The 17195-nt window shown below is 40.3% G+C and overlaps 1 protein-coding gene across 1 annotated transcript in view; it reads left to right on the top strand.

The window, feature by feature from the left end:
* The window catches only part of LOC119652052 (alpha-2 adrenergic receptor), a 343866-nt gene extending 332598 nt beyond the window's left edge, over positions 1-11268 (top strand). Inside the window, exons 3-4 of the mRNA XM_038055988.1 lie at positions 10351-10785; positions 10873-11268. Coding sequence (XP_037911916.1) covers positions 10351-10785; positions 10873-11268 — 831 coding nt within the window. The remainder of the gene's footprint in view (positions 1-10350; positions 10786-10872) is intronic.
* The last annotated feature ends 5927 nt before the right edge of the window (positions 11269-17195 follow it).

Raw genomic sequence — 17195 nt, 5'->3', positions numbered from 1 at the left:
TTTCTGTCTGTTTGTCACAAGCACTTTTCACAGAAGCTATTTCCCGATTGACACGAAATTGTCGTGGGAATTATGAACGCCCACACACCGAATATAGTCATGTCGGGTATCAAAAGAAAGGTCTCGATTGGTACTTTTCGTAACCAGTGCTATTTTTGACATTTTGTGGAAAGGCGGGGAGTGTGGGGGGCCGGACCTATTCTCAGAAACAACCTAACCGAAAAATCTGCCTCGATATTGTGTTCAGGGCTCTACTTAAATAGTAGTATATTACTATGCTCTTGGGAAATGAACTATTGACAGAGGCTATAGTATGAAGTATGATATCCCCAAGTCTGAACAAAATCGTACTATTACTGATAAAGTTACAGTAGTTGAAAGTTTGCTTTTCCGTCCAAATTTACTGCAACCCAAAATACTAAATATCAATATCACACCAAAGTGAGTAATTTGACCTGCTAAATATTCATACTAGTATACATTACGGACTACATGTAAATGGGATAGTTCTGCACTCAAATATACTATTACATAGGAAATAAAGCGCCGAGCTTCAGCTTTCTGACTTGTTTTTTCTTTTCACTAAAATTTTTTTTAATACGCATACACTGATTTTCCGGAAACGCATGATCACATTCCCCATCAATGCTTCTTCTGCCTCAGATGATTATTGAGGCGCGGCTCTGACGTTTCCTCCCATCCTTGATCCTCAGGCCATTATTTGGAGGATGTACCTAATAAGGTTTTGCGAGCTCAAGGAGGAGGAGAAAAGGAGGAAGTGTTCAAACAAAAAAAAAATTTAACTGGAATTCATGTTATCCTATATTATAAATTCAGTATCAATGAAAACAAATTGGGAGAAAAATAATTATGAACGAAGAACTAGATTCCAAATATCAGAAACAAATCATAAAATAAAATGCTTTAGAATAATAATAAATATAAACAAAGAAAAAAAAATGTCGCACACTCAATGGGGAAGGTCTTCACCATCTCGAAACTAATCACCACAAAATTTTTCCAGCGAGAAACTGAGGAAGTTCACATCAGCGGCAGCAAACCAAGCTCCTGTTTGACAAACATTTTGCCGCTCGTTAATCACGTCCTTTTGTACAGAGTATGTTCTCTTTCGCTTTCCATCCTCACGCCCAAGCATAAATTTCCCAAAGCTCGGTTAACTTCATTTTAAAACACATATTTGTAACTATAAAGTAGCAAGATCGCCCATCGTCATAACATCGAAAACTATGTACCGCTAGCTCATAAAACTAATTCCCCGACTTTCCGACTATGCCTCCACAGCATCCGTCCCGTCGCTCGCCAACTTCCTTTCAGAATTCCAGCGTTTTCCAACTCTCCTCCCACCAAAAAAATCCACTGGGGTTCACCTATTGCAAGGATGTTATGCATTCTTCAAGCCAGTGAAGAATTTTGAAAAGAAAACCTACGTGGTAACCAACAAATCCACGAAGCTGAAATTGGGGAGACAAAGAAACCACTTCAAACATAAGCGATTGGACGAACTCCAGGATAAATGGCTCCAGGATAAACGACGAAATTTTGAAATGCCGGTGTTCACTTCTTTTTTATCCAAAATTCATTCGAATTGAAAAATTGATGCATCATGATATTTTCGGGACACAATTTCAATTTCAAATATGCTTAAAGCTTAAATCTTTGAAGATTTCTGTCATCCACCGCCTCGCTTGGGAATTTGCCAATCCTACCGGCCGTTGATCAGCTATCCACCATGAACAGATCCCCATCCCGCTAGGCTCGCCTTGAACTCGATTGAACTCCAAGAGTTCATGTTGCAGCAACATGCGTATGCGCCTAGGGATGCAGCAAATCGTTCCCCTCAATCAACATCAATTCGCCTGAATGCATTCAATAATGCGCAATCTGCGACACATTATAGAATGCATTATTTTAGTAAATTAATTCAGAAAAAGGCGAATAAGATTCTGCTCCCGTCGCGAAGCGTAGTAATTACACTACTACTATATCACTGAAATAAGAAGAATTTTAATTAGTTAATAGGGAATTGTCTTTACCTGGGTCACAATTGAGTCTTATATCTGTGCGTTTTTTGAAGTACCTTTAAGTTTTCGTAGGTATCAAGCTGGATAATTTGCCTTACCTAATACCTACTTAAATTCCACTGTAGACTTCGCAACTTTTCGAGAATTCTTCATAGTTCCTTCTCTCTCCTGCACATGGTCTCTAAATCTAGTGGTTACCAACCTCTTTGTTTGCCCAATCCGCACTTTCGACCATTCTGCGCAAGCGATTTTGAGAATGTCCCTCGTCTCATATACAGCTTATCGATCCTTTTTCTTGGAAAGCTGTGATTTAAGCTGGTATATTCTAGTTGATCGTGTCAGTCGCATATCGGAACTTTTTAATATGTATTACATGTGCCGAGGCAATTTTGAAAAGTTGACGTTTTTGTTTTCCATCGTCTGTTTCTGATCACCGTAAGTATGCCGTTTCCAAGTTAGGCATCTACCGAGATGGGCACCTAAGTTTTTAACTTATTTGCTTTTAGGAATATTTGCAGCATTTAGTTTAACCGTGGGACGATATGACGATTCTTATGTCCGTTTACTTTCATTCTTCAGTATTTAGACCATCTTTGCATTTGCTCCTGATATTTTTCCAGATCACAAGATGCAATGCTCGTATTTTACATATATGTATATAGGATTGCCATTCAACCGATAGTGGGACATAGCACGTTGACCACGTCTACCCGCCATCCTATACTGCCCGCTGTAATCCGCTTCAATTCCTAACAGGAGTTCCCGAGAGCTCCAGACTCCTTCTCTACTGTTTCGCGCTAAGTGCTCCTGGGGCACGCTACTCGTCCTCTATCTAGTAGAGCTCCGGAATTGTCGTCCCTCTTTAATGTCTGGCCTATCTATTGCGACTTCCGCGTCCCGAGCAATACGTCCACTGGCAACTGGTCTATGAGCCGACAAAGCTCTCTATTCTAGGGAGTATTAGGTCAGCGCACCTCAATAACACGAGAAACGCTTTGTCTGAAATTTTCCTCAACGCAGCACGTGACATTTTGTAGAATAATATTTAGATGTTCTTTGATTCGTTGCAGGGAATATTTCAGCCATTAGCGACGGGAGGTAGCACGCAAAAACCCCCCTAATTGTGAAGATCAAAATGGTTACCCTTCTTTGGAATCTTAGTGATCATCACTTTCTTCCACTCCCTTCCCAGGATTTCTATAGCAGAAGCAGCAAATCTACGGCGACTGCAATTGAAGCTATAAAAATCTGCCGGGAGACTGTCAAGCCCAGCGGCTTTACTCCGTTTGAGTGCATTAATGCCCGAAATGATTTCTCAGGTGTTGTCAATTTTTTGTGTAGGGTGTTGTTTGGGTGTTGTCTGGGTGGCCCAAGTAATTAGAACGCGGGGCTGCCGTAACGGAAGGTTGCGGTTTAAATCTCACTGGTTGCAGAGAGGTTTTCTATCGTGACTGGATGTCGAACACCAGTCGACTCAGCTGTATCTGAATACCTGAGCCAAATCAGGGTAATAATTTTGGGCGAGCGCGCTGCTGAACACATTGCCTCCTACAGTATACTGCAGTGTACCGTTACGGTCTTGAATGAAGTGCTCTAACATACTTCAAGGTCCTAATCCAATTCGATTGCTGCGCCAACGATTATTATTATAATATTTGGCTACACGGTGGTTGCATTTATACTTAGTTGGCAGAGTATATACGTAGAATACACCCAATATTCCATTCGATTTGAACTGAAATTTTACCTATTTGACTTTATTAATAATAATAGCATTTTCCCCAAACTTTGCAGTATGATGCTTGATATTGAAATATATATTTACGGGCCTAAAATGGATTTCAGGAGTCCACAGTAAATTTTCGGAATATATATAAATATATTTATTATAACAAACTTTATTTGAGCAGATAAGATAACACATTTTGAAGCTTAGATATTATGTGGATGCAAGTGCGCGGACGACCATATTTTTTTAGTCTTTTCGAGCGGGGAGTTTTTGAGAACGGGTATTTGAACTAATTGACCTACTTCGGACCCCCACACTGCTTCATTTTGCCGCCAATTTCAAAACTAATATCTACTTCAGAAAGTACCATTCGAGACGAGAGTAATTCGCCACATATATATTTGTGGGTTCGCAGTAGCGACCTTTCTTCTGAACTTGTTAATAGGTGTAACCGTTTCTGGGAAAAGTACGTGTGACAGACAGATAGTGAAGCGATTTTAATTAATTATGATCATTAATTAATTAATTGTAACAAAACCTTAAAAGATGGAGATTCGTAAACCAGTGCGATTTGTAGTGCCGATTTTGGTTTTGAGTTTATTAAATAGTGTCCCCTTTGTCATAATGACCTTTTTGAAGGGAATTTCTTCCTTCTCCCTATTCGAAATACATGTACATAAGCACTTTAGTGCTATTCGCTGCAATGCTTGCATAGATGCACATACGTTGTTTGTTTGACCAGAAAATGATATTCAAATTGTATGTAAATACATTAATAACTTATGACAAACCGAAAAACCTCGCGAATTAAATGAAACGTTAAATGATCAAATCATTTATTCTGCAAAATGAATTTATTCCATGTATATTGATATAATTCCTTCATTCCCATGGAATTGAAAATACATTCTGTGATAAATTGAATGTTTTTCGTATTTATCTGATAATATATCGATTTCAATTTTTTAATGAAATGAAATTCGAAATTGCAAATTAATCAGCTTAAATAATTTGACAGTTGGAGTGAAGGCATTAAAATATTTCTACACCACTGGTACTACATTTGCAGTAATTTTAACTATGAAGTATTTAAACGAAATGAAGAGGGTTTATACAAAAGGTGTATGAGAATTAAATAAAAATAATATTAGCTGTTCTTTATCATCTTTATCTTGGGATAAGTAAGTTATCCAAGTGCTCCATACTCTATAGTGAGAATCTTATTGCGAAGGGGGTTGCTTTCGCAAGATAATTACGACCACGGATGCTCAGCACTTGTTTGTTCAGTGCCCAATTTGACTTCCGATGATTCTGAAATAGAGGAGTTGGAGGTGATCATGACGGCATCTATGGATCTGTCCGCATCCCTTGTGCTCGTAATATCAATGACTTCTCGTCTGGTCGCTTTGCAGACAAGTTGAGGATCTGCGGGCATGCTAATACATAGTGTGGATCCTCGTGTCGACGCGAGAACTTTGCCATAATAATGCCAATATATATGGTTTTACCACCTACTATTACTCCCACGTTCTAATTGTTGGCATATTGAAAAGCTCATTATCCACAGAAGTAGGCAGTACACCAAAAGCCCTCCTTATCTCCCTATTGATCCTTTATTAACAATTTGACTGCAATTTGAATGGTAAAATAATTTTGAGGTCTTTTGAAATCACTGTACAGAATTACATTGGCATGTCAAAAGTTGTCCCTAATTTTACCACCACATTAAATGGCATCCTTCGTCCAGGAATTTGGCGCTGAAGTCATATAGGGCTTTAGTACGTCTTATAGAAGAATCATAAACAGCATATCGAGCGAATTTTTGACCCAGGAGATTCGGAAAAATTGACTCATTTTGATTCCCTGCGTCGTATTAACCGTATTAAAGAACACTAGTGATCGATAGAGACCAGACTAGCTCCTGTTGTGAATCCTCCTGCACTGACCACATCAATATGCTACAAATTATTTTCGAACAGTGCGCGGAGTTCAGACCCCCGCTTAACCTGCTCTTCATCAATTTCGTGAGGCTTTCGTCAGAGTTAAGATGGAATCCTAAAGAAGAATCCTTAAGAGTTATGGACTGCACGGACCGTGACATCTTTAATCAAACACCTCGACTGTGCTGATGACATTGGTTTGCTCTTACACCGAGCGATAGACCTTGTTCAAAAGGCTCTTAATTTGGAAAGGGAAGTAAGTTAGAGCCGGGCTTAAGGTAAACACCAACAAAAGCTAAGATTTTCAGCAGAACCGGTCATCACACTACTCCTATCTGCATTAATAAGCAGAGCATCGAAGGCGTTGATCGGCTTTCATATTTAGGAAGCGTCATTTCTGTCGTCAATAGAATGGGACTGGATGTGACTCTGTAATAATAGTGTAAGCTTCGTCTTCGCTGTTTTATCCAAAATCCTCTAGATCAAAATCTGTGCTAATGTTAGTGTCTGATATGAAAGCAGAGAAAATGAGAAAGTGACCTCCACTGTTACTCGAAAGCTCTCAACCTTCGTCAACATTCATCCGATTCGTGTGATCAAGTTGCTCTAGCCGCATGTAATTTTGAACCACGAAATTCTTCGGCGTACAGTCCAGTTTTCTGTAGACATGTCGATAAGATGGTAAAAGTGGCAATAACGAAGGGCGACAGATTCATCGTTTGTTACGCTTTGCAACGGTGTCTACTAGGGGGATGGCTGTCGACGTGTTGTTGGCCCTAGGAACACATTGCGCAGAATAAAGGAGGAGAAGTGCAAGCCTCCCCAATATTGCTAGAAGGAGCTTAATCGCATTTCAGCAGATTATCAAAAAGGCGTTTTTGACGTGCTATACCTCATTCAGGCGTAAATGGCAACCATATGCATACGTAGTTTGGTGGGCGTCTGGTACCGCGTGACGGTGATTTCAACTGACAGTCAAGGTAATGCATAAGAGTACTGATATGTCTTCAAAATTTTGTTAAAGGGATCTATGTCATAGTAGGCTTTAACAGAATGCCTCTCTTGGTTCGCAAGTAACACAATCCAATAAAGGACTATAGTCACTTTTGTATCCAATCTGATTGTTTCATACAGCGAGGAACAATTTCACAGGTACTGCCTGCAGGCCCAGTTGCCATTAAAACGTTCTAGCGATATAAAGTGCACATTCTGGGCATAAAAGAAGTAAGATGGTTGGACGGTAATGTGCTTTTGTACCCGGGAAAGGTAAATGTTTGCAGTCACTTATTCTGTATTGCATTGTTACTGACGGCCATCCATTTCTGACAGGATTAGGAACATCACAATTGCTCAGTGCAATCACCAACAGAGACCTCTGATATTGTGGACAAGGATACTCTCTTTTTCATACAATTTAAGAGGTAAAGTCACGATCATGATGGGTGATCTGAGCTTCAAAGCGCGATCTGACAACGCCTTTCTTGGACATGACGAGCGCAACGATAATGGTGAGAGGTTAGTGAATTTCTGCAGCTTCTACCGCCTCGGCATTGGTGGCACATCTTTCAGGCACAAAGCTTGCCATAAGGTTAGATGGGTTCCAAATAACCAACATCGAACCAGTAATCAGATTGATCACTTTACGATTAGTAGTAAATTTAGGAGTTGCCTTTTGGATCCAGCTAACAAAACAGACGTTTACATCGGCCTCGAAAGGGATCATCATCTATGATTCAGCGGCCGCTTGACATTGGGAAACAGTTAGTCAACATGCGAATAAGGACCACTCCTCGAAAAAGAAGAAAAACCTTCTCGGCCATCAAGGCACTTAAATGGAATGCTGGGTTGAACAGTCGCCCCGCTTAGCTATTGATCGATACTCCTCCAGTTTCTACAGATCTGCTACTTCCAATTAAACGGAAATCCTGTGAATACGCGGCCTTTCCGAGAGAGTGGAAAGAGATGATTATCAGGATTCCATTCTTTATTAAGTGTGTGTGGAGATTTATTTGCTAGCTAGCTGTTGTCACAAAGATAGAAGCTGAAACAATACTGGAATTCATTAAGGAACGCTTCAAAATGTTCCGAACGGCTGGATTCCGCTCTGGATTCTCTTGAAATGACCAGATAAATACTCACCGAATCATTTTTGATTTTGGAAAGAAAGACAAATATATTCACAGCGAACATTAACAGACAACTAAACTGAGGTTCTCAGTCGGACGGGTCACTTTTTCTTGTATTAATTAGCTGGACATCGATTTCGTTGCACTCGATGCGCCTTCGTTCCTTAATCTGAAATCTGAAAATGCAGTTATCCAAATACCAAATTAAGTTGGCATTCTCTGTGCAAACATTTTTATGTGGGAGTAACTAAGAAAAATATGTTGTTAACCGCTGTCTCCGATGTGTCTTCAGGGTACGTTGACCTAATATTATTTCGAACAAAGAACACGGTCATAGATTACTGGCTATGCGATGCAATGAAAGCCACACTTCTAATATGGTCACCGAGTGGCAGCAGAGATGTAGAGGAGGAGTGCAACCGTCTCGAGAAGTCGTGTACGGGCTGTGCTTTGTCAAGGGCTGAATAGCGACCACATATGGAATATGAATAATTACCCTCTGAGAAGAAACGGATCTCAGCTGTTTTTTTCCAAACTCATTACTTTTTATTTTCCAATAAAGAATTTGGAGCGTTCTATAGACGGCATTCACTGAACCCAATGATAACAACATTAATCGCTAAGCCATGAGTATTTCAAATTCACAATTAACTATAAGGATCTCATATTCTAAGTATGTATGGATATAAATATCACTAAACAATCACAGGTGTTCCTTCCACCCCAAATTCATGCAACACTACAAAATATTTTGAAGAACAGCAATGTACGTTGCAATGCCGGCAATTCTTTTAGTTATGAGGTAGGTGCCACCTTCGTGCTGGAAAAAATAATGTTGACCAGGCAAATATATTTAACATGTATGCCCACCCATTGGACTACCCACCTTGGCTTTACTGATATTAGCTAACAATCTGAACCTCCCTGTTATGTCCGAGATTCAGAGTCATTGGATTAATGTTCATGATTCGGGTAAGCAGGACTGAAGTTATGATTGAACGAACCCTCCAATGCCTCCAAGCAAACCAACATTATAATAGAATAATCATTGACGTAACAATCCAATTAGATCAGGGCACTGAAGTGTCTTAGAACACTTCATTCAAGAGCGTAACGGCACACTACAGGTTTATAGTACCCTATTGGAGGCAATGTGGTCAGCATTGCGCTCGCCCGAGATTATTACCCAGATTTGACTCAGGTATCCAGTCAGAGCTGAGTCGATAGTATCCGTCGTCAAATCTCGATACAAATCCCATTGCCACTAGTGAGATTTGGACCGTGACCTTTCATATGATAGCCTTGTGTCCCAACCACTGAGCTATCCGGACACACCAACATTATGTACGTCATAAATTGCCGGAAATATAAGGGTTTATTGAACTCTGGACAATATAACTTTGTACTTTGCGCCGCCACATGTCACTTTAATAATGGCTATAAGTTTCACCAGGGTGTCTTCTTGCGCAAAAGATTCCAGCAACGCTTGCGGCTTATGTTATCGAAATGGAAAAAAGCAAATGCAGCAAGGTTGCGAATTCCACGCATGATTCTGTTGTAATCTGCAGGGTTTTGATGTGATCGTTGCCTTTCAAGCAACATACCCACACGGCTAACATGAAATTATACTCTTGGGATATTCTTGCTGTTCAAAATAGTCATTTTGGGTCGATTGTTCCAGCCACGTTTACAAAGTTTGACAATAAAACTGAAAAACATAAACATCTAGTTGCTTATTCTGTCTTCTGATTGGTAAGTGTAAGTTACATCAAAGTATGTGCCGTACCGTGAAAACCGACATACATAACACGAACCAAGAAAGCAACAAGTCGAAACAGGAAGCTGGACACTTCAAGTATAGAGAGTTTTGTAGATTATTTATCTAAGAATATTTGTGTGTTCGATGGTTCCGTTTATACAAAGCTTGCAGTGTATTAAGTATGTGAGTATACCAGGCTATTCACTTCGATGTGAATCTGACATTCTGGTTAAATATATTCTTTTAAATTAAATTCATCCAAATCAGACAACTGCAACCTATTCTAACATTAGAGTATGCTGTTCTATGCCGTGATATATGCTACTTAAAGGGGGTTTCCAATAAACTTCCTAAATTTAATGATATACTGCCCTTCACTTTATTTGAGCAACTGTCCATTTAAGGGTTATTTGGTTCCAAGATGGTATCATCTTAATTTTTTTTCAGATTTTTCAAATGTGTCCTTTCTTAGGATAATCTCTGAATTTAAATGACTTCTTGTTAACGTCCCCTTCCGAATGAAATTCTGGAAACCGTTTAATAATTTGAGCTAAGACTCCCTCCCTCAGGAGAGAGTAGCATGTGTTCCAGAATTCGCTCAGACCCAATTTTCATTTATTTAAAGTAACCGTACCAAATATGCCTTAGCTCGTTGGGAAGGTTGTTTTTCCAATACTTTTTCATCAATTCTATTGTTTCGTTTTCTTTGCCAAGCGTCCTAATAATTAATTTGATTTTTATTTACTCCTTTTAGGTGACAAGTTTTACAACAGCGTCCCAGAAAGGTGGGACCCATCCAATGCCAAGTGTGCCTAGTACATCAGCACAGCAGCAACAGCACCAGCAACAGTTGAGCCTACAACAGCATAATCAAGTTCATCAGCAGCAAATAGCGACCATCGAGACGCCACCAACGGGTTCAACCAATATGCCTATACCGATAGTAACTTGCGATTTTGCCTCTGACATTTCAACGAGCGAAGCAGCTGAATGCGAAACTCAGCAAACTACGCAACAGCCACAGGCAAACTCCAAGGAGACTCTCAAAGTGGGGTTAGTGGTGCAGCAGACCAACTCGACAGGCGGTCGGGCGACCGCAGCAACGAACGGGACGTCGACGAACGAGTTGCAAGTCAGTCCGGTCCAAGGTCGCTGTAGAGCCTTATCCGTTGGAATCGATACGGACATGGTAAGCGAATTTGACCCCTCGAGCTCAGACTCGGGGGTAATAAGTCGTTGTGCAGTTGTTAAGCCGCTTAAATTTCGCCTTTGTCAGCCTATTTTCGGGCGCAAGAACCAACGTCGCAACGAATCGAAAGCGTTGAAGAATAGCACCAAACCCTCCGAACCAGCTTCCTCTGAATTGGAGCCAGCTATACCGAAGGTACAAAAACCTCGTGATCCTGAAAAGGAGAAGCGACGAATAGCTAGGAAAAAAGAAAAACGTGCCACACTAATTTTAGGTTTAATAATGGGTAGCTTCATAGCGTGTTGGCTACCATTTTTCTTCCTTTATATTCTCACGCCCGCCTGTACAAAATGCAAAATTCCACAATCAGCGTTCGCTGTGGCATTTTGGCTAGGTTATATGAATTCGGCATTGAATCCTGCCATCTATACGATATTCAATAAAGACTTCCGTAGGGCATTCCGTAGGATACTATTTAAGTGATGTTTGGCATATGTGTGCTGCTATCGTTGCGTTCATGCCAGTATCGAGAAAGCCACTGAACGGGCGATGGGCGGCACACCTATGGGCTATGGTGCTTATTGGAGACGTTAAGTTTTTTTATTATGAATGTACTAGTGAATTATTGCTAAGTGAATTATGTATGTGCTCATATGCGCTCTTGTAATGGAGAATCGTTTTCATTCAGGATAAATGTGGTCATTTTGAAGTAATTGAAGAAATCATCTCAGTCGTTAAAAAGGCATAAATTTAGTTCATAGCCTCATCGAGCTCATTTAATGGTTCCTTGTTTAGCCTGCGATTCAAAAATTCACCCTACCTGAAGGCAATTTAGGTTTGTCATCAATTTGAACATTTATTTTTATTTCACCATTTAAAGACTTTCTACAGGAAAGGTTTCTTTGCAATTTTAAATTATGAAAAATTCCTACCAAACTTTATATGTGGAAAGTTACGAATTGACCCATTAGAGATACTGTTGGAGCACCCAGGAACTTTTGTGATCTTACTACTACTTCCCTGGATTAATATCTGACCTCTTTCCACGTATCTTTGTCTAGCAACCAACCAACCAAACTTCTTAGCGCGTGTAACTTATTCCAAAGTTATATCGTAAAGAAGGGACTTTACGATTTCCGACAGACCTGATTTTCTGAAAGTTTCGTGCACTAGGCGAAATAATCAAGACGTTATGAACATTTGTAAATTTCATATATTCATCGCCTTATTGACGCATAAAATCCATCAGTAATGACTGCTATTAAAACCGAAAGGCGATCAAACAGCTCATTTTATAAGACTCCTTAAAAAGAAAATAAAATAGGTTCAGAGTACGTGACTGGAATAGACTTTTTTATCTTCGCAGCTAATCTCATTACCAGATTCCAGGGCAAGCTTCAACTGTTTTCAATCCGAAGAAAAAAGTTTCACCATCCTTCAATCGCCTCCTTTCCAGTTCCTAAAGTGCGTAGACGCAGGGGAACCCCACATTACCGATTTACATCCTTTTCAATCCGCAAGTGTGGCACAAAGCTAGAATACTCACTCCTTCATCGATCGCAGCCATCGCCCCCAATGAGAGCTGTTTTGATTTATTGAACCTATCGACTTTGATTGACATCGCCGAATTTTTTTCGTCCTGTGTTTCGCTTTTTCCCATGTCTGCCTTCAAATCTGACTATATAAAATTCAAATTCCAATGGGGTTTCTAGCGGTAGAGGGGGGGGGGGGGGGGGGGGGTTGTATACAGTGAAAGCAGTATTGTTAGAGTCAGGCGGTATCTTCAAGTGTCGTTCCTTGGGTATTTGAGTTGGATTCCGCTACCTCTAGCCAGCCTAGAGCTTATTGCAAGGCGAACCTATGAAGAAAATTAAACAATTTTACATCAAATAGATACGTTAAGTGTGCGTGTCAGTATTCTGTCAGTGTATTCAGCGTCTGCCTTACACTGAATCAGGAAAGAAAAAGTTATGCTGAAGCGTCTTCTAGCGGGTCGTCAAAAACTAATAAAAAAATACACAGACGAATGTCAAGGACTCTCAGTAATAGCATCTATAAAAATTATGAGAAAATAAAAGCTCCACTGTTAACCTTGATAAGGGTGGTTAGGAGTTAATGTCTGGGTATGGATCAAACAGGGACGGGGATTTTGACAAAAATAAATATTTATAACTCATGAAATTATGTGAACATGTTAATCTAATGCGATAGCAAGCAATTAATGAACCTAAGTGAGACATTTCATATTTTAACGCACAAATATTTCAAATGCTGCAACCTCAGATAAATCAAACGCACGCAATGCAAACACGATTATTAGGAATTCGCAAATGACTATAAGAAACGTTAGAATATAATAGTAAGAGCCTGCTTCAGCGTTATTGCAAATTGTCACGCGAAATTTGTCGGCTTTATTGGGGAAAATAAAAAGAAAGTTATTAGCCAGCAGCAACTTAACGAGGAAATATTCTGATTTACAGCACACTTCCTTCGGGGATGGACTTGCAAATGAAACGCATTATCTACTTCGTTATACCACTCCAAAAGCGGTTCTCATTTCCCCTTGTTTTCATTTATTATGGCGGGTATCGATAAGCCTCATTTACTTTAAGTTTTTCTTTTCAGTCGGCTCTTTGGAGAGTCAGAAAATAATATTTAATTCATTTAAATATCAAAAACTCTGGTGATTATAAAAGAAATAAATCCGAGATAATCCTATAACCAGAACCAGGATAGGTAGACACTACACAGAACTTTGACTAGTTCCAAGAACAACCGAGTTCTGATAAGATCCTCTGCAATTTTTACTTTTCCACGGTATCGTATTCAGATTGTCCTTCTTGTCATTATTAATTATCGAATAACATTTTCCACATGTTGTGTTAATGGAAATTTAAGTCTTTTGATTTGCAAGCAAGCAGTAGGGAATGGGGTATGCCCACCAGTAGTTACACTGCATTTATTGAGTGATTATAACTCATTAATTCTCCAACCTGTCAGGTGTAGCAATTCGCTTGTCCCTTAAAGTACTCTCCTTCAACTTTCCATAATTATTCAAGTAAGGCATAGCGATAAAATCTCGATTGGTGGGACTACTTGACGAGAAACTGATTATTGCATTCCTGCGGTTGATATTCACAGGTGACCGGTTATTCCGCAGTACGATAAGTGGCATACGCTGTTGAAAACAGTTTTCTGGAATCAATGAATGATAAGTGGTCACAACAAACCTTGCAGCTGACCTCCGGAACCTGAAGTTGCTTCAATTGAATTCATGAATCACCCATCAGCTGAGCTGGGATGTTGTAGGTTTTGCGTAATCAATTATGGATTCCAATTCCTCAAACCCGGGATAATGATCTCCCAACAATGTTTTCGCGATAAAATATGCACTGCATGCCAATGGCAAAATGCCCGATTAAATCTAGATGATTGACGTGATAGGTCGTCGCTCTTTTCATAGGAGGCAGACAATAGCAACTAGTTTGCTAGCCGTGTAGATAGTCAACTGCTTTCCTTCAAGCACATGACAAAAGAATTTCATTGATAGGAAGATAGGCCGTAGCTCCGTATTTGCTTCTTTGAGAAGAAACCCAATGGCTTCAAACTACCGTTAATTTTTGTTGAGAGAGTGTTCCAGTTACAAAATCTGATGCATTTTAGAAAATGGACAAGGTGAGTCCAGGATCCACTACGGAGATGCGGGTTAATTTTTCGTTTACATCACAAAAAAATAAAGATAAAATTAACGACGAAAATGTAAAACAAAAAAATAATGACAAAAAATATCGGGAAAGATCGAAGAGCATTTTTGCACAATTGCAAACTTAATTAGGAAGAATGTCAAAAATTTAAGTAGGAACTAATTTGGAACAAAGAATAATTGTCCGACGGGGACGAAAGTAACACTTTAAAACGCAGAAAAAGGAACAGAAGAACTTTCGAAATTCATAGACAAGCAGATCTGGGGTCGCAAACCGGGTTAAATGTGAAAAATTAGGGGACTTAGGCTTCATACACCACCTTTATACTCACGAGTCAGAGGGTTCAAACCGTCCTCCTCAAGGATATGGGGATGAAGAAGGAGGTGCTCGAAGTACTTTGGGTACTAGAGATTAAGTTTATCCTTGTTTTGGTATTCAGCACCAGATAGCTGCTATCGGAAAAACGGCACACAAGCTTCAGCTTCTTATTGGACATCAAGTCGCTGAACTACAGGGCTGTATGGCTTCACGCCAGCGGAAGAGTGAAACCATTGAGCATTACGCTAAAACAACGTTGGAATAATAATAATAATATAATAATCGTTGGCACAACAATCCATATTGGATCAGGGCCTTGAAGTGTGTTAGAGCACTTCATTCAAGACCGTAACGGTACACTACAGTTGACTGTAGGAGACAATGTGGTCAGCATTGCGCTCGCCCGAGATTATTACCCTGATTTGACTCAGGTACTCATTCACAGCTGAGTCGACTGGTATCCGACGTCAAATCACGATACAAATCCCACTGCCACCAGCGAGATTTGAACCGCGACCTTCCGTACGACAGCCTTGCGCTCTAACCACTCAGCTATCCGGACACTAACGTTGGAATGCAAGGAGAAAATCTTCTATGGAGAAAACTCAAACTCACACCGTAAGTGTGTTGCGTACTGCAACGTCAAGGCTAAAAAAGAGCAGGTGTCGAGATCGCTTCAAAAATCTACCCAAGCCGCTCAATTTCAGGCTGCCATCGCAGGTCCCAGGCGTTTCCTTCGCAGATGTGGTAGGACAGAGGCAAAAGCCTCAGGATGCAAACGGGAGTATAAACACATCATGGAAAAAATTGCCGTGCAGTATGAAATCAGCTTCTTAGAATACTTTGTCTGAAAGAAGAGAGCACATCCTTTGCCGGTCAAAGCTATCCGGTTATGCCAACAAACAGCAAATGTAAAGCAATTATCCAGACCAACAAGGAAATAAACTCTAACAAGTTAGTCGTAATTCCAAGTATTCCCGCTGTGACATACACAGTATTTGTTCCCCCTTTAGAATATCCCATATGATTGTGTAGGTCCAGCAACCTGTTTCTGACTCATCTCACTTCCTACCATTCTCCGATAGCTTCCCTTAATGCGAACTGCCACCGACGGGTAGGAGATTTTCCGATGAGATACGATCGTCCCCCTTACGGTAGAATATCGGTCGATATCATTCCTGCTATGCCGCTCGCTGCTTTGTCCTGTCCTGTCAGTGGAGTGTACTTATGTGAATACGCAGCGCCAATTTTTCTATTATTTGTTTCATTTTTAAATGCATCTGCTCTCACTGGATTTGCCTATAGAGGGATTGAGGTGACCAGCCTCGAAATAAGATGCTGTCGGGTTGGAGTTGTATTTGGTAGCTTTCTCGCGATCAGTGCTCCGGTGTTATATGCCCTGATTGCTGCACACTCCGCGTGTGGTTTGAAGATTAGTTTCTGGTCAATCATTACGCCTAGATACTCCTTAATATTTGTGTTCCAACTTTGATCTTCGTAAACGTGCATCTTACGTGCTGCAAGCGATAGACAAGCATTCTTGAACCACGACTTAATATCATAAACTACAGCAAGCTCGACTTCTTCGAGGAGGCGTACAATGACCGTCACTCCAAGATCGTCCGCGAAACTAGCACTTGTCAGTGCCCGTTATAAATAATAATCCACATAACTGGGCCTTGGATGAACTCCATCATTCGATATGGTTTCTTTCCTTCGTCTGATTCGCAGCATAAAAGCCTACGGATTAAGAAGTCGGCTTTGATACACACCAGGTACAATCATACACACCCCAACTGTTGGCCAATCTGTAAAACTTTATCGTCAAAGTACCCATCGTCTAGCTATATCTTGAAAATTATTGTCTGGTTATCAAAATGTGCATATTCCTCACTGACGTACCGTCCGAGAACCTTATCTAAAGCATCGCTAACAAATGTGACATCTATCACGGACCTAATTTCTTTCCTTAGGAATGTATTGACGCTTCCAGTGTTGATAAAAACAAGATTTAGGCGAAAAAGAGTTTCGAATAATACACATCTTTTGACGTTCGTTTCACGGCTGGCTTATTTTTCTACTCATGCGTTGAAACCGCACTTATCTTGGTGCCAATGATCGCTTACATCCCAAAATGATCTCGAAACTGAACAACAATGATTTCAAAGCCTTACACCAAAATACAAATAATAACGGACTGCGGATTATTCAGTTAGCAGTGTCACACGAAATGGTTGTTGGAAGTACCTGGTTTGCGCGGAAAGCGGTCCACAATCATACATGGGCCTCTCCAGATGGGACCACTCTCAACCAAATTGACCACGTGTTGATCGGTCGCCGGCACCTCTCAGCCATGATGAATGTCAGAACATATGGAGCCCAATATAG

This window comes from Hermetia illucens, chromosome 3 (assembly GCF_905115235.1).
Source record: "Hermetia illucens chromosome 3, iHerIll2.2.curated.20191125, whole genome shotgun sequence".
Classification (NCBI taxonomy): Eukaryota; Metazoa; Arthropoda; class Insecta; order Diptera; family Stratiomyidae; genus Hermetia; species Hermetia illucens.
This window is presented reverse-complemented; position numbering and strand designations above follow the sequence as displayed.